At 45.0% G+C, this 23105-nt stretch overlaps 1 protein-coding gene across 1 annotated transcript; it reads left to right on the forward strand.

The window, feature by feature from the left end:
* The first annotated feature begins 13865 nt into the window (after window positions 1-13865).
* On the forward strand, window positions 13866-22882 carry STC1 (stanniocalcin 1). Its single transcript, XM_076358976.1, has 4 exons — window positions 13866-14130; window positions 16417-16559; window positions 17589-17800; window positions 21084-22882. The coding sequence occupies exons 1-4, from the start codon at window positions 14013-14015 to the stop codon at window positions 21352-21354; spliced, it is 744 nt and encodes a 247-aa protein (XP_076215091.1). The 5' UTR covers window positions 13866-14012; the 3' UTR covers window positions 21355-22882.
* The last annotated feature ends 223 nt before the right edge of the window (window positions 22883-23105 follow it).

Below are 23105 nucleotides of genomic sequence, written 5' to 3' on the forward strand. Positions count from 1 at the left end.
GGACTAGCCAAATATAGCAGCAGCGTTCTGCTCTCTTGCAAAGCAGCTCCATTCAAATTCACAGCTGGTGTGTTTCTACCTCCCATGTCGCCACGCAGCTCCTCCAAGCCCCTCTCGCTTCTGCCTGAAGGATGTGTGCTCAGGTTGCCACTCTGCCAGCATCCGAGGAATGGGGCGTTCAGCTCCAGCCCCACTTTGTTTGAAGGGGAGAGGGCTGTATGTCATATAGTGTATCTGCATCACTTGGCTCCCTTAAGAAATATCTCATAAAACAGAAGTCATTTCTCAGAGAGTTCGTTGTATGCCACCTGTGTTTTGTGCTCTGTTTTTATCTAAGGTCTTAGGGAAATGTGCCAACAAAAAGGGCTTTTATGTTTTATTTCGAAAACTTTGTGAACTGAGTAAGTGAAAAAGACTCCATCTTTAATACACTACACATGCACTGCTCAGTGGCCTGACTGCCAAAATCTGCCCTACCCAGGAGGGAGAACACCTGCAGCCGTGTACGGAGAGGTCTTTCCTACTGTGGGTGTCTTCCGGTGAAGGACATGGACTCTCCGGACCCCAAGTGTTGGTAGAAAGCAGGAGCCTGTGTGCTGTGCTGCAAGCCTGGCCCTTAGGAAGTGGTTGGTTTCCACCTGATAATAAAGCTAAGCATGTACTGAACTACCTGCTGAACTGGGCCCCCAAGGAAGGAGCCCCGTTGGCTTTCCATATAGTTTTCTTTTCTTAACAAGCCAATATGTGCTAAGTTTGAGATGTAGCTGATTAGGGTGCTAGCTATCAAGTATGTGGTTTCAATTTGGGATGTTGCTGGCCATCCTCCCGGGAAGGATGCTTTGAACTGAAGCAGTGGTATGTGGCTCACCACGGCTCTGCTGACACAAGAGTTGTTGAGCCTTTGAGAGAAGAGGCAGAGAGCAGAGCTGCCTCCCTGCTCCTTTCATGCCGTTATGTTGTGAGGAAGCAGGGACCACAGAAACACACTGGGTGGGAGGCTAAAGAGCTGTCTCTCCTCCCAGATATTGGCTGGCTTGGAACAAAAGTGTGTGTGGGAGGGATTGCATCTTATATGCTCGAGGATGCAAAGGCAAACAGCTTTGTTATAATGTCACTGACGATGATTTTGGAATTGATAAGGCTGAGGCAGCTGGTGCTTCACAGAGCAATGAGGAGCGCTGTCATGAGGGCGAGGGGGGAAGGAGACCAGAAGTTGGGATGCCAAAGGGCTGTTCCTGCTTTGGAAGAAAAGGGGATGCAGTGATTAAATAGGAGTGACTGGGAATGGGGCTCTGTGGTCCGTTCATGCCTCTAGGAAAGGATCTTGATCTACTGGTGAACAGTTGGGGGCCAGGCTACCTGGGTCCTCATCTTATTCTGATTACATCTGTGCATCAGTTTTCCACTCTGTAGAATGAGGACAGAAGGCTTCCCCTTGAAAAAAGTTTGTGGGACGTCATTAATGAAGTAAACTTGAGTGTTGGAGGGAGAAAATATACTATCCTTTTTATTTCTTGTGTTCACACAGATTTTTCACTGTGCGGTTAAGATTAACTTGTCAGTTGGGCTTGTGTTTATCCTCTTAGAAATAAAAAGGCAAACTGAATCGACACATGAATGTAAATAGGGTAAAATCAAATATTATTGCATGTTCAGCAGTAACATGTGCTTACCATATCATATAGCTTATGTACAAGTAGCTGCTGTCCGTCATAGTGTGCATTTATATAATAACTTAATTGGAAATGGGTTATGCTTGGGAAGATTAACTTTGCAGAGTTGAATGCTTTCAATTTCCTGGAAACATGCTCAATGCAGTAACTCCTGGTTAGGCCTCTTTTATTTAAAAAAAAAAAAAAAATCTGTTGAAGATAAAATCTCTCGAAGATGCATTTTAAACTTCTCATATATGAGAAGGGCTGGATCTGACCAGCATAACCTGGGAAGTGACAATTGCTTTTTCTGAGTAGGGGTGCTTGGGCATTTTGTTGAAGGCGTGTTGAACTAAAAATCTGTATGTTTCTTAAACAGGAAACGTTTACTAAAGAAATAACTTGCAACTAACAAACATAAATAGACTTGCACATAGCTTGAGTTCCAGCTTTGTCTTCTTTGTTTACCAGGAATTTGTCAGACAACTGTCTAGGACTCTAATATAAGCCATAGAGACTTCAGGCAGCTACATAATATATTGCAAGAAAAACTTTATGCAAGGCATCTCTTGCCCAGAAATTCACAGTCTGTTGTAGTGCTTCTTGTTTCTAACCATAACTATGCTGAAAAACTCGCCTTATTAAATAACTTGCGGAAGTGAGTACATTAACTGCTTTCTGACACTTAATAGGTCACCCAGAGAATACCTGGTGGTCCTCTGGTCGTGCGCTGTCCTGTGCGTGCTATCACCAGTTCACTTCCCCTAAAAAAAGGCAGTCGGTGCAGAGTGCAGCTCACCAACACAGTAGACTGTCAGTGAATGTAAGCCTGTAGATTTTACATCATTTAATTCTGGTGAGGACACCTGTGCCCAACCTGTGCCCAGGTCTCATGGTTAGAGGTATCCATAGGTGTGAGGATGTGGTTTACTGCTGCTGGGTTACAGCCATCCACTCCACCCTCCCAAAGACGAGTGATCGCTTTTGCTACAATGAGAAGAAGCCTTTTGCCATGCAGGTAAAGACCTCGTGGATAAATTTGGGAAGGGAGCAGGGTTGCCTGGATGCTGAGGCTGGTACTGCCTTTGCAGGCAGAAGTGTGTAACAAGTGCAGCTCTATTCAGCCGTTTTAATGAGGAAGCTGAGGCTAAAAGGCTGCTGGGGGGATGGGAAGGCAGGCACCAGTCTGGCAAATCCTTTGAACGGTTTAGACCAGCAACTGAAATGTATTTAACCGTTAGATATGAAACTCCAGCCTTTCTTTCCCCCCCACCCCCCCTTTTCAATTAACAGTTGGTCCCCAGGCTAACAGCCTGCTGATTCACTCACAGCGGCCATACAGCTGATGCTTCATAAAGTCTCTGTGTTAATCTAATCCCTAAATAGCTCTGGTCTCCATCACAGTCGCAGCGGCGATTTCAGTTCCAAATTGTAATTTTATTCTTGTAGCCTCTGAAAAGTCAATAGGGTCCTGGAGGTGTTGCCTGCCCATTGGGCAGCTCGGATGGAAAAGGGCTATTGTAAACCCAATTTAACATGCCCTTCGGTATGGACAGAGCATGACCCAAAGCCTGCTGAAGTCAGAGAGGCTTTCCGAGAGCTTGGAGTGGGCTTTTGGAGCAGGGCTGTCGCAGGCTATTCTCAGTTTCTGTCTATATATTTAGATGGGATTCTGTGCCTCTATTAGGGCCTTTCACTGCTTCTCATAACCAGAGTAGCTGAGCAACTCTGCATTCTTTGCATCCTTGCCCAAATTTGCACTTTTATTCCCGGAAGCCATGCTGAAGTACAGAGCTGGTGTGAAGGGAATGAGTTTGCAGATTTTGCTGTGTGAGCTGGCTGCCTGGTGGCATTGTACACTAAAATAACCAAAACTCCAGGCTATTTTTAGAACTAGAGCATTCTCAAAAGCTTCCTGCCTTGATTTCCCTACCTCCCCCCACTATTGTTCACTACTTTGGGCTACACTGTTGTTCCAAGAGTAGCCCCAAAAGCATACCTGCCCCAGAGAAAAAAATTTCAATTTCTGTGACATGGACTGTTGTATTACATCGCTGCACCCATATGTCTTTTAGCCAGCTATTAAGTGCTGTTAATTAGCTAGCCTTCATCTTACGGCTTTAGGAGACTTTTGCTACCCTGAATCCAGGCCATGGCAAGCATTTCCAAGTGAGACCATACTTCTTGCCTCTGATCTTTGGAAAAGATCTAAGCAATTTTCATTTATTATTCCAGGCCCCTTTCTCTCTCGTGAACCCTATCTAGTAAGCAGGAGGCTTTCAGCATAGCTCTGAAATCCCTCGAAATAATACCTGCAAATACCTATCATGTACCATAAGAAGTTCTCCATAAGAAGAGACAATCTCAGCTAAGAAATCAGGAGCTTCCTGGTATAAGATTGCTAAAAGCTTTTCAAAGCTTTGGTAAGCTCTTTGGATTAGCTATTTGATAGCTATTAATAACGGCGGTCACTGTGGAGCGATTGTCTTGATCTGGGGCGGGCTGGACACCAGCCCAATTGTCCTGTAGCCCCATTGATAGTTCCCTGGCTATAGCGATCTGCAACATCTGAGATTTCAAAGCCTTGACACTGGATCGAAAGCATGGTTACTGTAGTGAAGGGCAGGGTGTATTTGGGGGGAGAGTAGGAACTTCCAGACAAATTGGCCAAAAGGTAGAAGAGTGAGGATAAAAACGATGGCAAAATCTATGCAGTCCTTCAGCCCGTCTTTCTGAATAGCACAGGTTGGTTTCCAGTTTTCTCAGGCTTTGTCCAGCCACGTCTTAAATGTCACAAGAGATTAAGCTTCAAATTACTTGTGTAGCTTGTCCAGCCAGGTCTTAAATATTTAGATCTTAAATGAGCGATTCGTGAGTCATTGGATGCTGCCGTGGTACATGGGGTCCTGAGCAGTGGTGGCTGGAGACACCCACCCAGGTCCCTTCAGTGGGAAGGCAGCTGGCAGGAAACGGGCCCCTTCCTCAGGGTACGAATAAGTATTTCCTTGAGCGCAGGGATTAACAAAGCCTGCTTTCCCACAGATTTGTGTCTTGTGGGCAATTGTTAATTGCGACTGAAGCTTTTCCCACAACTGGGGCATTTGACATCTCCCTTCCCCTTTCTTCCCCCATGGAGTCTCTGGTATCCCGTGAGGGGTGATCAGATGCTGTAGGTTTTGAGTGGAGCGGTTTTTAGGGTTGTCTTCTAACAACTGTCCTTTCTAACAACTTCTCACAAAGCTGCGGTGATGGGGGACTCTGAGGCATTATGCCTCCGTCAAATGCAGCTGAAGGTGCCCAGAGAATTAAAAGTCAGAAATGTGCACACACCCATGCATATACAGTGTGTTTGTAGAAATGCCACCTTGTTAAATCAGGCTAAAATTACTAAGAATGCATTTTAAAATCATGGCAGACTTCATAAACTTCACTGGTTTTGAGTTAACTTAGTGGTTTGGGGTTTTTTTTGTTTTGTTTTATGGGATGGGGTTTTTCTTGCTTTGTGGTGGATTTTTGTTTTAGGTAGAGCCCGGTCTTGAATTTTTGGATGAAAATCATCAAGATTAAATTCTGCTAATCTTGAAATGAGGAGCGTGGGCATTATCCTGTCTTTCTTAGTACAGGCGAAGCAGGACCAAAGTCCTGATTTTTGTTTTATGATCTAGCTGAGATGTTAGTTTCTTGATACTGGCCATCCGCTTGTGGATCAAGCCTTAAAGTCTCTGTATCGGTTTCCCAACTGTTACATGGGGATAAAAGATCTCCTTTGTTCTATTTAAAATTAAAACTGTGAGCTAAGACAATGGAGTTTCCCAGAAAAAGACCCGTGGTGCTTAGGTGTTTGTGATGGACAAAGCTGCTGTGCTGTGCCGGGAGATGTAAACTAGAAATCCCCGGCCAAATCTTTCGATGTGCTGGCTTGAACTGGGGCAAGTTCCCAGTTCATACAAGGCCTTTAAGATGCTCATTCTTATGGCTGCACACCAGATAAGTGACAATTAGAAAAGACAATCAATTTGTGGCTGCTCTGGTTTTAGTTTCCATCTGATGCAACTGCAATCTGGAAGGCAAATCTTAATTTAGGACTACAAAGGGATTGTTCTCTCAGAAGATAACACGCTTCCGGCCAGGCAGTTATCTTCCGTGAAAATTGATTGTCCCGTTTAGTGATGTCTCTCTTTTCCCATAGCTGGTTCAGAAGGAGCTGCTGAAAAGCAAACTAAATCAAGGTTGTGGATGCTGTGATTGTTGCTGTGAGAGGACCGTTAATTATCCCACCTCTTCTCCCTTTACCTTTGCAGGCTCCCTAAAACTCACCTATTTGCCCTGACATGATATGGATGTTTGAAACTCTTCTGTAAAACCTGCTTTCCTCTCACTTTTAGTGAACGGTATGAAAAAGGCAAAGGCCTGTTTTAAAAATGTGGACACTGGAGCTGTGATCTCTTCTGTATTACTGCGTGCCCGGTTAGGAAATGGGTGGAGGTGAAATTTCTCATGGCAAATACATAAAGCCTCCTTGGAGGTAGGAGACAACCTCAGATTAGCTTCTTTGTTGTCACCCCCTTAGTGTCCTTCATCCTTTTCCCTTTCATTTGGTCCACTCCCTAGATTTCAGTTTCTTTCCTTCACTTACATCCCTAGACCTCACCTGGCCAGCAGCTTTGATAACACCTTCTCCTGCCTCTTTTCCTAATAAACGGGCCAAAACAGGTCTTCTGACTAAGCTAAAAAATCAGGTTCTTTGCTGTTCTGCTGGTTACCCCACTAGCGCGAAAGCTTGGAGCAGCTGTCAGGTATTTATGCAAGCCCTTTTCCTCTTCTATTTTAAGTTCAGTTTTGATCAAAAAAGGGGGGGGGAGAAATCAGCTTGGAAACTACAATACATTATTCAGAGCTCCCTGCTTCTTTTTCCTGCTTGTTTGCAAAAGTAGGTGTGAGGTGTAGCAATGAAACACACTGTTTGAACTGAACCTGCTGAAGGAGACAGCAAGCCGAGGATCGGAGATGCTGACTTGCTTCTCTACAAAACCCGGTCTTTCTCACTGCCCAAACTGTGCTGTCGAGTTAATCATCGTCTCCCTTGGAGGCCAACCCGCAGTGAACTTCAGCCAGACAATACACGCGACTCTTCACAGCCCTACTTATTTAGCAATATTCAGGGTTTAACATCCAAAGCAGCAGATGGGGAGGATAGCACGCGCTGTGGAGGGCGGCAGGCAGAGCAGGGTTGGGAACAAGCTGTTCGAGGCCTGTTTCTGCTTGGATTTAACCTCCCATCTGAACTGGAAGTAACGCCACGCTCAGCCCCAGCTCTGGATGCTCCCGTGGTTTTGCATTGCAAGTAGGACTTCGTAGGGGTGAGGCATGGCAGAGAACGCAGCACTGTTACTCTCTGTACAGGCTCGGAGAGGAAAGAGGTGTATGGTACTGCCTTTCCCTCCAGTTAGTGTAATAAATATTAAGTCGTAAAGTTTCCAAGGGCAATGAAGCACAATCATTGTGGTTGAGTTCACGGTGAGTGAGGATAAGGGGGCTATCTTTTCTTCTGAGACCATCACTGAGCCAGTGGTTTTTACCAGGAGCCCTAAAAGGAGAATGATCGCCATATTACTGATGCGGAACCTCAGAGAAAATATGGAAAATTTCCCTGGTTTTCTTCTTCTAAAAATACCGTGTGTATGTTTCTACTGTGACAAACAGGTATTGCATATGGGTATTTCAGGGCGGGGACTGGGACAAGAAGCAACCAGTGGCCTGTGCTTTGACTAGCCCAAAATCCAGGAGGGACAATGATTTCAAGGGACCTTCAGCCTCTTCAGTTCTGGGGTTGCATCGGCTGCAAGTCAACCTCTGGCACGGAGACCAGAGGCTATAACCCCCAGAGGAGCTTTCCCATTTGCTTCTATATGTTTTGAATTACGCTCTACTCACTTAGCTCCTCTTATCTAACAAGGCACTGTGTTATTTAGGCCTTGGCAATTAATAGTTTTTCCATGAGAATAATCTTTCTAGCTTCTGCAAAATCATGGGGAAAGAATGATTCTCATGTTAAATGTTCGTGTCAGTACGGTAACCAGAATATTTAATATACTAACTTTAGGATCTGTGACTTGTTACGGTAATAAAAAGAAAAAATACAAAATGACACTCTTGCAAAACAAATTCCAGTAACTATTGGCTAGAAAAGTTTCAAGAGACTTTCTCAAGAGTGAAGTGAGGAGGCTGCCATGTAATTCCCCCCCCCCCTTTTTTTTTTTTTAAAGAGCTGCTGTGCAAATTGAAATGTATATTGCTGGCTGATTCCTGCTTGCCTTATTTCACGCCTAGTGCTGAGGTCACCCTGCAAGAGGCTGAGCAGGGAATGCTCTTGCCTGCCTGTAAACAGGGGAAAGATCTTCCCAAGGATCCTTCCACAGCACACAAAAAAAGCAAATTCATGATTCATGAAGGCTCTGGCCATAGATCTTGCAAAGAAATGCTTGGCAGCTTTAGAGAATAGCTGGGTTTATTTTAACCTTTAAGAATGACACCAATTTCACAGCTGTTAATGCTATGTGGCTCCTACGCTTTCCAATGCAAATTGCACATGAAGGGCTAATGCATTTTGATGAAGGAGGGGGGGTGAGGCAGAATCTCCATATTAATGTGCCAATATCTTTGTTCTGAAGTGTTTAATTTTATGCTTTAATGAGAGATCCTCTTTCTGGTTAAGGCAAGCCTTTGCAAGAAACTTTAGATATTTGCTAGTGTCATCAGGCTCTGGAGCAGGGGGAAGGAAATACTGATTGCAAGTGCGGCAGGGGGGTGCCTCTGTGGCAAAGACTGTTGTGGTGGGAGTCCCATGTAGATGGGGGAGTCCCTGAGTAAAGGTCTTACCCAGAGCCCCTCAAAATCAGGTTTGGGATTAACTCTTGCTACAGTCAAAAGAATTGGGGATTTTGGATCAACTGCCTGGTGAGTTGCTGGCTGCAGGGCAGAAAGCAGATGTGATGGGTGTCCAACCACTCTAAAATTCTGGGGGGCTTCCTCCCTGTCTTCATCCATGTCAGCACCTCTGAGCTCTGATTTCTTTTACTTCAGGTGAACAACTCTGTCACTGTGTGCAAAACCTGGCGTTCGGTCTCCATGTGCATCCTCCAAAATACATTACTCATCGGCATGATGTGGGAAAACCTGCCAAAGCATATTGCTGCGTGTAAATGCAACTTCCTCGCCTCTGTGGGCCACGTCCTGCTTCTGTAACTTCTCTTGGCTAGTGCTTTAGGGCTGGGACTGGGACTGGCACATCTACCTGCTGAACGGAAGGATTAGAAAACCTCTCACTCTCTTTTTCAGGTACAAATCCAGTCCAAGCCAGTGATATCCGTGTTTGGTTAGAGTGGAGTGAAGCTGTCAGCCTGCCACAGCAATGCCTTTAAAGGACTGTTTCACCTTCCACAGATGAGTGTTTTCACTGCCTGGATCAGACCAAGGTACCAGGAATTGAGTGCTGAAAGTTCTTTATGTATCTGATATGTGATGCACATTTGGTTTTAATCAAAATCCCACTGAAACAGGCAGTCAGGATTTAGAGCATAGGATTACAAGTAATGCCGGGTTATTATTAGTAATCACTTTTCATCATGCATTGCATTTACAAGATACAAAACAATCCCAGCAGAAATATACTAAAATACATAATTCCTTTTATTAAAAAATCAAGTTATGCGAAGTGTATAAATCATGTAGTACAGTCATATGAGAAGACCTTTAACTTGCCTTCATTTATGTTTCCGATTAACTCAAACACAGTAGAAGACAATAGTTGCAACCTTATGTTGGGCATTAAACAAATGTACCTTAAACATACAGCGGTCGTGACACCATTAAACCTATTCTGACTTTTTGCATATAAACCAGAGATATTAAATCCCTCTGTTTGATAACAAGATTTTGAGCAGATTTTTTGTTGTTGTTGTTGCCAGGTTTATGGAGCGAAGGCCAAAGCCTGTAAACAGATCCAAGTGGCTTTGTTGAGGCAGACACCCAGGTAACTCTTAAATTGTATCCTGCCTTTTGGAACAAGTTCTGACATCACTTGCACCGGTGCAGCCAGGGTTATTCATTTGGGCTAAGCAAATTAAAAGGTTCTGCTTAGCCTCTCCCCTACTTTGCTTTTATACTGTCAGTGTAATTGAAGCTACTCCTGGTTTATAACTCTACGATGGGGAATTGCATCCAGGCAGCGTGTGGTGACGCATCAGAATAATGGCGCAGATGAAGGGCTAATACTGAATTCGGCGGTTATACTAACGTACACCTGTTGAGGATCTGGTCCAGTGAGATGTGCGCAGGCGGCTGGCGAGCTATCAAGACCTCGAGACAGCGCAGGTTTGATCCGTATAACACACGGAGCGTGTCCCATGAGGTCCCACGCACGTTGAAGTTGCGGTGAGGAGGGAGCACGCTCTGCCCCTTGCTGGACATGGGTCCTGCTCCGTGCAAGCCTACCCCCCCCCCCCCACGATGCTGCTCCTTCCAGCCATCCCATTTGCGTGTTAACAGAGTTAACTGCAGTGTGTCAACCGGCCGAGCCGCGAGGAAAGGGTGGGGTGGCTGCGTACGTGTGTGCCGAAGTGTCGCTGCCACGAGAGGCGGCAAAAGAGGAGGTTCGTTTGCTTGGAAGGAGCAGACGTGCAGGGACGAACCAGCGGAGCGTTGCTAACTCCCGAGGTGATGCAGTCGCTCACGTCCCTCCGGAGCGGAGAGAATGGAGGGGTCCTGTGCTGGGAAAGGGGGGCTGAAAGGTGGGCAGGGATCGAGTTACACAATGGCGGGGGGGGGCCGCTGCCCTCGCAGCAGCTTCCAGCCAGGGAGCAGCTGAGCACAAAGCTGGGGGGTTATTGGCTTTAGGTTCCCCTCTTTTCTTGTTCTTTTCTTTTATTTGTTCCCCCATATTTCTTATTGAGGCTGGACAAAAATCTTAACACCTTGGGAACAGACTAACAGTGGTACAATAGTGTGTACTGTTCAATTTAATAGGATCTCTTGAATGGAAAAGGAAAGAAGGGGACGGTTCGCTCAGGGCTAACAGTGCCTTTCTGGTTTTTTCTCTACATGTATCAGCCAGGAAACAAACCCCTCTACTTCAGGGCAGCATTTAACCTGTAAGGGAAGCTACAGAGGAAATTCTTCTGGCAGGTTATGTCGAGCCTTTAGTAACAAATAGTGGAACTTCTTTTGGGTTTTTATTTTTGGGGTTTTTTTCTCTTCTGGTGAGATCTCTAGGGTCTAGGCCAGCTGTTAACTGAGAACAGGAGGAGGGAAGATTTTTAGGGAAAATTTTATCCCATAATGGATATTCTTCTTGTGTCCCTAAACCTTCTAGCAACAGTCTTAACGGCATGACCCTGGAGTGGGCAAACCACTGATCTTTGAACAGTCTAATGATTCCTGCACTGGTTCTTTTTCCCTTTAAAAGCTTGAGTACAGGAGAGAAGCCAAGCTCCTCTGCCATCATACAGTGAGTGCAGAATGGAAGTTACAGGGGGATTTTGCAGTTCTTGTTGCCTTCAGAATGCAAAAAAGTAATGCAGATATGCTCTGGTAGCAAAGGACTCAAATGTCTCACGCAGAAATTTGCTTGTAAAAATCTCCTGCCAAATTTGACAGCAACTCAGTATGGGTCCTTCACTCCTGAATTCATTTTCCCACTTTCTTAAAGCAGTAATAAAGGTACTGCCTTCACAAGGTCTTTTTGGAGACTCGATAAAGTTTTTCTGATATTATAATGTTTGCATGTGTCCCGATCCAATATATCGGGCTGTATTGTAGTGCCTGTTCCCATTACCAAACTGAACCTCATCTTAATCTCCTGTTATTGCTATCCGTAATTAAAACTGGTTGCTTTAAAAATTGCAGCAGGTACAAATACTAAATCTGTCCCTAAAGGAGTAAATCAGCCCTGGAATAAAGATATGAGAAAGAATAGAAAATGTGCTGGAAGAATTTTAGTATCTATAGGAACTACTTGCTACTAATTTTTCCTTACACTTGGACTCAAATCAGGATGTATACGTGCTCAGAGGGCCAGGACAACCTGTTTTGTTTTGCAAACTACTTCAGTTCAGATTGAAACATTAAAAAAGACAAGTAGGAATGTTCACCTTGGGGGTGAAGGGGTGGAGAAATCAGGCTTTGAGTTTGAAATTCTATTTTGTGGAAAATGCAATGCTTCCACTGCAAATAGGACTTAGATAGAATGGTGATTCATCCCCCATTGAAGTCAATGCCAGAGTTGCTTTTCATTTAATCGGAATCAAACCCTATGGGATTATTCTCACTTGCGAACTGGACTGGTCCTATTAAGTAGAGAAACCACAGTGCTTTTGCAGGACTGCTTTTTTTTTTATTTTTTTTTTATTTATTTAATGAAGTTGGCTCAGTGTCACAAAACTGAGACGAAACCCGAAACCCTTCTGTTTCAGTGCTTTTTGAACGTTCTTGGAACATCTGGCACAGCTGTTATTTTGACCCCAAGGCAGGAGTACAACCTCACTCCTGTTCCTATTCCAATTGAAGCTGACACCAAATATGCCAACACGAATGGGGCTGCGCAGCCCAAACTGAGCTGTCAGCTCCCTCTCAGAAGAAATCGGAGCTCAGGGATGGGGCGAGGAACCAGAGCGGTCCCGTTGTCATGGTCAGAGCTGTCAAATCTACGCAAAAAAAAGACAGGAATGAGGTAAAGCAGTGGGCACTGTTTCTGGAGCTCCGCTAAGGAAGAGGCTACTTCTGTTTTTCTTTAAATTGCTTCCTTATTGACTTTTTAAATTTAGCCACCCATAAACCTGAATGAATGCCCACAGGACAAGGGTTTTTTGCACCTCCACTTGAATGAGATTTGTAGAATTGGTTCATCCAAACGGAACTTCTGTACGTGGACGGATCTATGAATCTGTTCGAGCTGCATTTCTTTGCCTGACACCACAGAGATGAGTATTTTTCCTTCACAGAAAAGATCCTGGGGATAGCTGAGTGGGAATCAAACATGCTCAAGATCCAAAAGAAGCTATCTCATCTCTGATCAGTAATACCTGATATCTAAATCTTTCAACTTATTCTAAGCTGCAGGAACTTGTAACTTTTTATCTATAAATCTTCTTTCTCCACGCACCTTCCCAATTTCCTTTCAGCTCTAAGACTTAATACTACTGCTTATACTTTCATCCCTTAAATACTCAGAGCCTTAAATTGTCTCTGGTATACAGGATAATCAGTTCTCTAGTGTGTTAATCCTCATTATGTGCCTATTAAAATGAAGATTAAATCAAGCATTAGGGTGCCTCCTCCCATTATGAAATCTGAAAAACAGGATTGAATTTGGGGGGGGGGAGGAAAACCACCAAACACCTAAAAAATTGTTTCTGGAGCTTCACTGGGAAGCAGTAAAAGCAAGGCTACGCTAAAGTCTGAGGTATGAACGCATCGCTTTGTGAACGTAATTGTCCAAGTGAGGGGAAGATAAGGAATGCAGTGTACGAGAAATAAGGTTTCGGGCACCGAGAGGGTATTTGCATGTGCCTACGTGAGGTGTAGTGTGTTCGTATACGGGTTCAGTGTTGTTGCGCACACGTGCTTTGGCGGGCAAGAGGCGATGCCTCCCATCTGCACGCACACAGGTACGTCCTCTTTGCCTGACAGGTCACGCGGCTGACCCGCCGCGTGAAGGCTCGGTGCCAGCCTCCATTGTACGTACCGTACAAAAATGCCCCTTCCCTTCTTCCAAGCTGCTGTAACCCTGGGATAACTGCTAAACGGATGGGAAAATATCTTTTCTTAAAGGGCAGGTGATTTTTTTTTTTTTTTTTTTTTGGGGTGGGGGAAGATTTAGGACTGCCCTGTCATTTCCTTGAGCTCAATTATCCATAGGAAGTCGTCCCCCCCCTTTCCCACCGCCTCTCCAAAGATTAACTTTTTGGTTATTGTTGTTTGGCAGGTACTTTTAATTGGCTGGAAAATATTCTTCCTGTGAAGTTGCAGTTTTCTGGGGCTTGAATGAGTCCAGTCTGCCATTGGCTCTGCCCAGCGCCTCCCGATTGGCTCGGCAGCCCGCGGGGGGACCGATAAGGGCGGCTATAAAAGCCCTCAGCGCTGCTCCTGGTCCCCCAGCGAGCAGGAGCCAGAGGGGCCAGGCAGAGCCGGGCTGCAGCACGTCCCTGAGCCTCGGCAGACTCCTTTCTCTCTCTCTGGGAGCGCATATCCAGATCCACATCTTTGCTCAAGCCGAAGTGGAAGAGGAGAGACACACACACACATACACCCAAAAAAAAAAAAAAACCACCCAAAAAACCACACTTAGCGGAAACTTGTCAGAGAATGCTCCTAAAGTCTGGTTTTCTCCTGCTGCTGGTGATCAGTGCATCTGCATCCTATGAAGCTGAACAGAATGACTCTGTGAGCCCCAGGAAACCCAGGGTTGCAGCCCAGAACTCAGGTAACACGCAGCAAGGAGGGCTTTGAGCCTGAACCCTGATGTGTTAAACTGTTTCAGATATCTCTACTGCTGATTTTTCTTTTTTTTTTCCTCTTTTTTTTTTCTTTTTTTTTTTTTGCTTATAAACTTAATGGCTGGTAGGAACAAATATTAATTTAAGGGTCTGATTCAGTAGGATATTGGTGCATAGCTGGAGAAGAAATCTTCTTCTTTCAGGAGCTGGGTCAGGGAACCGGTGTGTGATCTGCTTGCAGGATGCAATCCATTCTCTCTCCTCCTCCCCCATCTACTAAATGAGTTCCATGTACTTTTTTTTTCTCCCCTGCTTGCATGTATCTTTCTCTCTTCTCCAATTGCAATCATACTTTGGTGTTAAATTCCTTGCTTTTTAGGAAGTTGATAAAATCCGTGGAAATTTGACTGAACCATTGTTCTGCCAAACATCTGTCTATTCAAAGAGGGGGAGAGAGATATGCGACTTTGAAGAATGCAGTAACCTAGAAACTGTCCACTGCTAGCATTTATTTTCAAAAACTGATTGCTATCAGCTAGACGGTACCATAAAAATACGATTGTGACATTTAGCAAACTTGCTTTTACAATGGATAAAGAAATTGCTGGCAAGTCAGCTCTGGATGTCTCTACTTTCTGCACTATAGATGCTTAGATAAGTTGGACACATTGTCTTGAACAATGGAAATTAAAAATCTGTCTTCTAGTATACTGAAAAGATATTAGGTCTCTAATTTGGAGCTCATTAACAGATGTCTTATTTTAGATCTGCAAGGCTCTGCAGCATTATACTAGGGTGTTTGCTCAATTTCCTTTTGTATTTGGTTGCTATAGAAACATAGGGTCTCACTATTGCACCGTGCCTAAAACAATAAAAGCTTAATGCATACTAAGTCTGCTGAAAGCAAAGTTATAATTTGAACCTGTGGAAACATAATTATGGGAATGACTTGTGCGATGGTGAGGTTATGAACTGGGGAGAGGATGATCTTACCAAATATTTCTCCCTTCAGGCACATAAGCAAGAGCGCAGAATGAGGAGGGGTTAATTGGGTGATTTTTTTTTTATATATATATTTTTTTCTCCTCTTTTCTGTAAAGATCTTAGTTATAGAGATATGTCTTTAGGCTACAACTTAGCTCTTAATAAGGTGTGTTCTCTTCCACTAAATGCAAATCCTCACTTTTCCCACACCTAGGATCTTGATGGGAGACGCTGGGTTTGCATTTCTTCCTAAAGAATGTCTCGTAACATGATCTGCAAAAGTAATGAATATGCTTTGCACAGACACATAGGGGGACAGATGTTCAGCTTACCAAAAAAGGTTAATCCCTACTAATTTCAGGGCAATCATGTGGCAATACTGCTGATTCATTGTTAAAATGCATAGTATCTGCACTAAAAAAGATGGGATGACATGGATACCCTCCTGTTCAGACTAACTACTGCCTCAACGATTTTAATTATACATGGTCAGCTCCATTACCTTAACTTTCTCTGCCCAAATGTCCCTTCTCTTTGCGAATCTTCAGCAATATGGCCTTTCTTGGCTATGCTTGCAAACTGCTGGGTACCAGGCTCGTATTTAGCACCAAGCTGCTCGTTCAAGTCCTTTGTAGTACTGATAATTGACACGCAAACTAAAATCTTATTTCTAGATACTTTATGCTTTTTAGAAAAGCACAAATACCTCCAAAGCTAGCAAAACCAGCGCTTCCTCGCAGTAAGTGCAAATTTCATGCCGGCTTATTGGCAATTGCCATCACTTCAGTCTCATTTTCAAATGAGGTTTGTGAGCCAGATGCTGCCAAGCTGCTCTGACCTCCCTTCGGTCTAAGACCATGGAGAAGACCTCACCACCCAGTGCGCTTCACGGGCCCATCCTCATTACTTCTGCCTTCTTTAGAGGAACTCTGAACAAAGCTGTAAATGCATGCAATTAGACTTAGGTTGGGATGGACCTGTAAGTCTCCACCTAGCTAAAGACTATCAGATGTTGCCTCTCTTTTAATCCGTATGTAACCGATTGAAGGTTTCGGTAGTTGCAGTTTCTGTTCCTTGATTTGCTGGTGATCTGTTGCATGACTTCAGTTAATAACTCCCTTTGGCAGTGCCATTGGCCTCTCTTCGTTACCTCTCCCTCCAGTCCCAAAAAGCAATAAGGCTACTGCTTGACTGCCATTGAGCATGACTTGACGTTGCGCCGGAGAAGGGCTTTACGGAGTCGGGCACTGGGGAGCGGTGCGTACGTAACGTTGTGCCTCTCTCTGCAGCCGAGGTGGTTCGCTGTCTGAACAGTGCCCTTCAGGTGGGCTGCGGGGCCTTCGCCTGCCTGGAGAACTCCACGTGCGACACGGATGGCATGTACGACATCTGCAAGTCCTTCCTGTACAGTGCTGCTAAATTTGACACTCAGGTACAGTGCGAGTATAAAGGGGACAAGAATAATACCTCGCCGTTAGGGCTCCCTTTTCATGCCCCGATTCAATAAAGTGCTTTTACAAGTGCTGCAGCATTAAAGCATGTACTTAAATGCTTTGCTGAATGGATGCCTTAATTTCTCTGTCCTCATGGAGATGGGGTCTGTGCAGGCTTAACCCTTCCTTTCTTGCAGCCCTTCCTGCTGCTTAGCTACTCCTCTGAACCATGATTTCGGTTTTTGGCTACAAATGCATCCTTCAGGACTATTTTCTACAGCACATTTTCCACATACTGTATGCTATGTGTGAGGACTTGGCAAGGAGTGTTTTGTGGGGCGGAGAGCTAAGTTTCCTCTTCAGGAGGAAATACAAACGTTCTTCTAACAAAGTAAGTCTTCTGACTGTGTGACCTGGCACAGGGCTGGGATTTGAATTGGAAGTCTTCGGGCCTGGGAATGCACAGCCAGATCAGTCTCTCCGGAGCTGCAGTCGCTTGCAGCAGAATAAATAGGATAATATCAGAGGACTGTGGCTCTGCCAAGGGCCCTTTTCCTTCGTACTTTCTTCCCAAAATGTGCACGCCCCCTCATTCCCTGTGCTCTCGCTCCCAAGGACAAACTTAAAAACTCTTAAAGCATCTTGAGGTCTGGTGAGCCAGATGCGTTAAATCACTGGTATGCAGCGAGTGGTCCGGCCCCCTCCCAGAGGGCAGAATTGGCCCATCTCTGGTGCTGGCACTTTTAGGTCTGTTCGCGCAAAGACTTCCATTGCCTAAATCTTTTGGGAACAGGAGCTCGCTGTTCTCCCTGAACTGTGTGCATCCCAACTGAAACTGCTGTGAATATGACTATACAATAATTGCGAGCATTTAGGGTCCAATTCCCTGCCGTGCTTGGTAAGGGACCTCCAGCAGGTCTGCAATTGCAGCAAGGGTAATTAATAGCAGCCAGCCACAGCGGAGTATCTGTTAATACACCCCTTTCTATGAAATCTGTTGCAGTTTAAGGTTTTTCTTCTGTTTCCAGGGAAAAGCTTTTGTGAAAGAAAGCTTGAAATGCATTGCAAATGGGGTAACATCCAAGGTGTTCCTTGCCATCCGGAGGTGCTCCACTTTCCAAAGAATGATCTCCGAAGTGCAAGAGGAGTGCTACAGCAAACTGGACATGTGCGGCATTGCAAAACGAAATCCTGAAGCCATCACGGAGGTCGTCCAGCTTCCAAATCAGTTCTCAAACCGGTACGTGGAGCTTTCCTCAGCTGAAATGCATCAAATGCAAAAATGTGAAGCACAGAGGAAGAGGGAGAGGAACCAAGTTGACTAACTTCTTACAAGTCCTAATATAGCTTAGCCTAAGCAATGCTCTCTGCCTTTTCAAATCCTTATTAAGTTTTACCAGCATTCTTCTGATTCTCTTTTTGGTAAATACACTTATAAACATCTCCAGGGGAGAATCATAAAATTAACTAGACATACATTACTTCAAAGCCTGGAGTTTGTTTAAATGTTAGTTCTTTTAGTTTGAATGCAGTATAATGGTAAACAGAGCTTTTAAATACCGAACCAGTTTGATTAATATAGCATCTCTGGCATATTTAGCACATAAGAGCTTCTCAACCTATTGCAACTTCATTCACTTCTTCAGGCTGCAGCCATCCCCATTTTTGGGTTTATATGGCACCTAGCAAATGAGGCCTTGCCCTCTGACTTAGCATGGCAATATGAAGAACTAGGAAAGCTTAAAGGGAATCAGTGAACAGGCTCCTCTAGAACCTTATTCTGCCGTGATCCAGTAGTCCCATATTTCTAGGGATAGTCGGATGTTCTTAATGGTCTCTTTTAGGGTTGTCTTCACCCCTGTTCCTTCTTGATAGCAAAGGCTGCCTGCAGAAATGGGCACATCACTGCTCTCTGGCGCCTTTATCTGAGCACAGAACTGCCCTGTCCCCATCCTCCAAGGACAAGGGACAGAGAGAAGCTTCAGGGAGCTACTGCAGTCTGCGCAGTCACGCTGCAAGGGCAGGGATTTCTTCCTCTAAACCCTGGAACAATCAGTGCTGAGTCTTGTGATTGGGATAAAAGGGATCTTTTTGAACAGTTTGAGTAAATATGCTCTAGAATTTGAGTGCAAACAGACCAAGCTGCAATTTAACATGTTGGCTGGCTGCGGCGAATGCTACAGCTCCTCTGGGGTGGCTGTTTGACTTGATCTAGAAGCATCTTAAACCTCCAGACCTATCCTAGGTCAGGTATGCAAGTGATATATAGATGTTGCATCTCTGACCAGCATAAACTTCTTATAGAAAACTCTATTGCAGATATTATATCCAGAAAATTATACTTGTGTGTGTTTCCCCTCTTCTCCCTGGCAGATTTGGAAGAGGTTTGCTTGAGCGTTCCCCCAAGGGCTGGGACGAGGAGCAGGCAGCACTGTGGCATCAGTGTTTTACAGGCTGAAAGAGCAGTTCAGGTTAATACGATGGATTGTAGAGTTAAACAGCTCTTGGCAGGGCTGTAGGGGCATTGGGGTGAAGGGGGGACGTGTGGACACTTGAGCGAGGGGAGGATGCAGTGATAGCAGCAGCGGCGTTATACGTGTTGGGGATGTTCCTCTCCAGAGGACCGACCCTGAACTGGAGCCGCTGTCTCCCGAGGCAGAGGGAACTCCTCCCCCACAGCCACCAACCCTTGTCGAAGCCAAAGGATATTATGACATGTTGAGTAACAAAAGCAGCAGGATTTCCCAGCTAATAGTTTACATTGAGGTCTCCTAAAGCATCCTGCTTTCCCAGCCCCTGTCCCAACATAGCCACAGAATAAGAATGTGCCACTTGGCTTGGGACACTGAGAGGAAGTAGTTAAAGGTCATAGCATCTTCCTGTGATTTAATCTCATGGCAGGAGCAGGAGGAGAGGAAAGCCTTGTTGCCTTTGCTTGCACTGTAGCTGCTGAAAGGCACTAGGGAGCTGTTTGATTGCAGCTCCAGCTATGGAAACCACCAAGCTGTATTTGTATGAAGGAGGTGTAGGCAGCGCCGCAGAGGAAGGCGCATAGGATCTGTTCCTCCTGTCCTGTTAAGCTGGGACTGATTTAAGCTGGATGCCTGGCTCGCACAGATGTATTCATCAACAACTACTGTGCATGCTTCAGACCTTAATATTAGCACTGCCGAGCTGCACTTGCACTGTGCTCCACCGTGCCAAAGCCTGGTCCTTTTGTACTTCAAGTGCAGCAGAAACTTTAACCTCACCTGACCTCCACTGGCTGCTCTAAAGGCCAGAGCTGAGAGTTAGGAAAGGAGTTTGAATGTGAACTCTCATTTCCCTCTTCCTTCCCCTCCTCCACCTGCAGGTCATTCTCTTCTCTGCTCCTGTGGAAAAATGTCACGGTGACCTTAAAGGCTTAAAATAAGTTCTCCGATGTCCTTTCAGGCAGAAGTAGCCCAGCAAATATGGGACTGCTCCTCTTTTCCCAACTTTCTCTTCCTAGGAAGATGTTCTCTTGTACAGTGAGGTCCCACTTGCCAGCTTTGCTCTCCCTACTCGAGCCAGCCGTGCACACAGGGCTGTGCTGATTCTGCCTTAGCCCCGCGGAGGATCGTTCCTTTGAGCACTGTTCTGCGCTCAGCTCAAGCAGTGCTGGGGAAACAGATCAGCACAATTTCCTGGCTCCCTCCTTGAGCAAGGAACGCGTACTCAAGGCTGCTGGAAGGCGAAAATGCAGCAGCAGGCTGTAGAGGAGGCAGGCACGCAACAGGGCAAAGCATAAGGTCCTCACTTCTGATTTAATGAGTAGTCAGCTTGTTGGAAGTGACAACTGATTGTATGTCCTAAAGATCTGCCCCCAGGGAGTACATGCATCTGTCAGGCTCTGACTTGGACTGAGCTTGCTTCTCCCTCTTCTGGTCCCTTGCTAAAGGCTGCGCATGGAGGGGAAGGGAGAGGGACGAAAGGTGCCACAGGGATGGATGCATTTGTAGGAAGGGTCGTACTGGCTCAGACCGGTGGTCTGTTTAGTCTGTTATCCTGTCTGGTGATGGGCAGTATCTGTCTATTAGAAAGATGCAATTATTTTTCTTCCTCAAGCTCTAGAAACTCAGGTTGTTTAGTGGAGAGTAAAACACACACTTAAGCCAGTTACTAGATTGTCTTAGCTCCTCGCTCTCACCTTCTTCCCGATCCACCAGGTAACACCAAAATCACTTGTGCTTATAGCCTTACCTTTTATTGCTGGAGCAGCTGCTCATTTAGGACGACTAAATTGGAAGTTTGATGGGTTGTGTTCCTTCCGTATGTCATGGGCACAGCATCTCCAGCGCCAGGGCATTTGTTAGATGCAGTGAGAATATGTACATTGTGCACTGTTGAAAATCAATTTCAAACACACCCTGAATGACTTAAAAATTCTGATTCTCATAGTTTTATTGCTTGGACTGGTCTACTGGCTTGAGATCAGCTCTTACCTTGTTTCTTTGGTCTTGCTGGGAGATGCCCTGGAGTAATGGATGGTAATTCTCATGCAGGTATTACAACAAGCTGGTGAGAAGCTTATTGGAGTGTGATGAAGAGACTGTCAGCACCATCAAGGACAGCTTGATGGAGAAGATTGGGCCCAACATGGCAAGCCTCTTCCACCTGCTGCAGACAGATCACTGCGCCCAAGGCCACCCACGCGCGGACTTCACCAGGAGACGTATCACCGAGCCGCAGAAGCTAAAACTCTACTTCAGGAACCTCCGAGGTGAGGGGTCCGTCCCGGCCCACGCAAAGCGCAGCTCCGCCGAAAGCGCGTAACGCCTCGGGGGAGCGACAATGGGTGTGTAAGGGATGCTAAGCACTACCAAAGCTGACGTCTCTCTTCTAGAAGAGTAATGCACCCAAACCAAGTGTACTGTAGCTAGTTTTAATAACAACTAGGAACTGGTTTTAGATTTAGTCATTAATATTTTCTATTCCTTTCGAACAAAACTTTTGCATGGATCTGTGTTCAGTGTCTCAGCTTTCCCACCGTCAAAATGTCTCCATCTCTTTTCTTCCCCACAAAAAGATACCCCAAACAATCTTAGTCTTAAATATAACCGTACAGTAGTCAGGCCTTCAGACACCAAACTCTAAATGTACTGTAGCGCTAACACCATTGAAGTCTGAAGATTTGGCACCAAGGAGAATAGCTTATTCTCTCTTGTAGTAAGCTGGTAGGCAACGATAGATGCACTAATAACTATTGCACATCCTAAAGATGTCAATAGAATTCGTGTTATGAATCTGTGCTGGCCATGGACGAATATGAATGTCATATTCCTGGTCTCTTAGTGTCATACAGTCCTAACCCTTCCAATACAGCTCTGTTAACCCGTTGATTGACTAAACTCGCTAGCTGTGGATGATTCTAGTTACCGTGACCTGGCACCACAGTGCAAAATGGGTTAAAACTACCCCCCCCGACACACACCAAATCAGGAAAGGAACATTTTGTACTACGGAAATGATTAAAAGAGGTGCCAGTCTATGGTTGAAGCTAGTCAGAAGGTTACATAATCTTGCATTGTATTTAAAAGCTAACATCTATGTACTGTATTTAACTGTCTAAAGCTTTAAAAGAAATCTAACAAAAACAAACCCTGTCTTAAGACTAGAGTATTAAAGGTCTTGCTCTAACTGTGGTATAAATAGTTTTAAAATCTGTCATGTACTGTACATAAATTCCACGAGAGTCTGCTTAAAAGGAGCAGAATAGAATAACTTTATTGCATAAACTTAGTTTTGTAAGTTAGCTATTTCTTTTTTCCTGGAAACAGTATCTCTGTCATATTCAAGAGTTCACATTCTACTCTGTGGCCTTTTTATAATGAAAGGGAAAATGTTTAGGACAGAAATTACAGGGCCAGAAACAAGCCTCTCTTCTCATAGTTAACACGGAGGGGGAGAAAAAAAAAAAAAAAGAGTTCAGACTGGCCAGTCCTATCTCCACAGAGCTGCTGTGAGATGCAGTTATACCCAAGGCACGAGTGCTGCTGGAGAGCTATTTGGGGAATTATCGGATGGCTGACAAAAAGCTGCTTTGGGATCTCATAGCTGCCACAGGGTAAAACCTACTTGAGAAAGTTGATTTCTGGGGAAAGGCAGGAAACATCCTTAAATTCTCTTAAGCTTCAGAAGTAAAGCAATGTGTGCCTGCCTTTAAGAGGACACATGCATTAATGCTCTTGGATCTGCCTTTCCTCCCATCCACCTCTTCGGCAGCCTCAGAACAGGAGCGGAGCAGCCGGTCCCGCAGCAGTAGCTGGGGGCCTCCCCCAAACGCCGCTCTGCACAGTAGTCTGGCTGGGCTTCGGTGAGCCAAAAAAAGCCACATTGTGGCATGCGATCAACAAGGCCAGTTCCACGCTCCAAATCTATCCCGTTAGAGTCCGTCTGCAGAGTGGATGACTCTTGCTCAACTAGTTAGAGAGCTAATAAAGGAGGGATCTATTTTTCTTTTCAAAATCTAAAGCAATATAACTTTTTTTTTTTTTTAAACCACAAAGCCTTTAAACAATAACTTG

The sequence above is a fragment of the Aptenodytes patagonicus genome, chromosome 24 (assembly GCF_965638725.1).
Source record: "Aptenodytes patagonicus chromosome 24, bAptPat1.pri.cur, whole genome shotgun sequence".
In the NCBI taxonomy this organism is placed as follows: domain Eukaryota; kingdom Metazoa; phylum Chordata; class Aves; order Sphenisciformes; family Spheniscidae; genus Aptenodytes; species Aptenodytes patagonicus.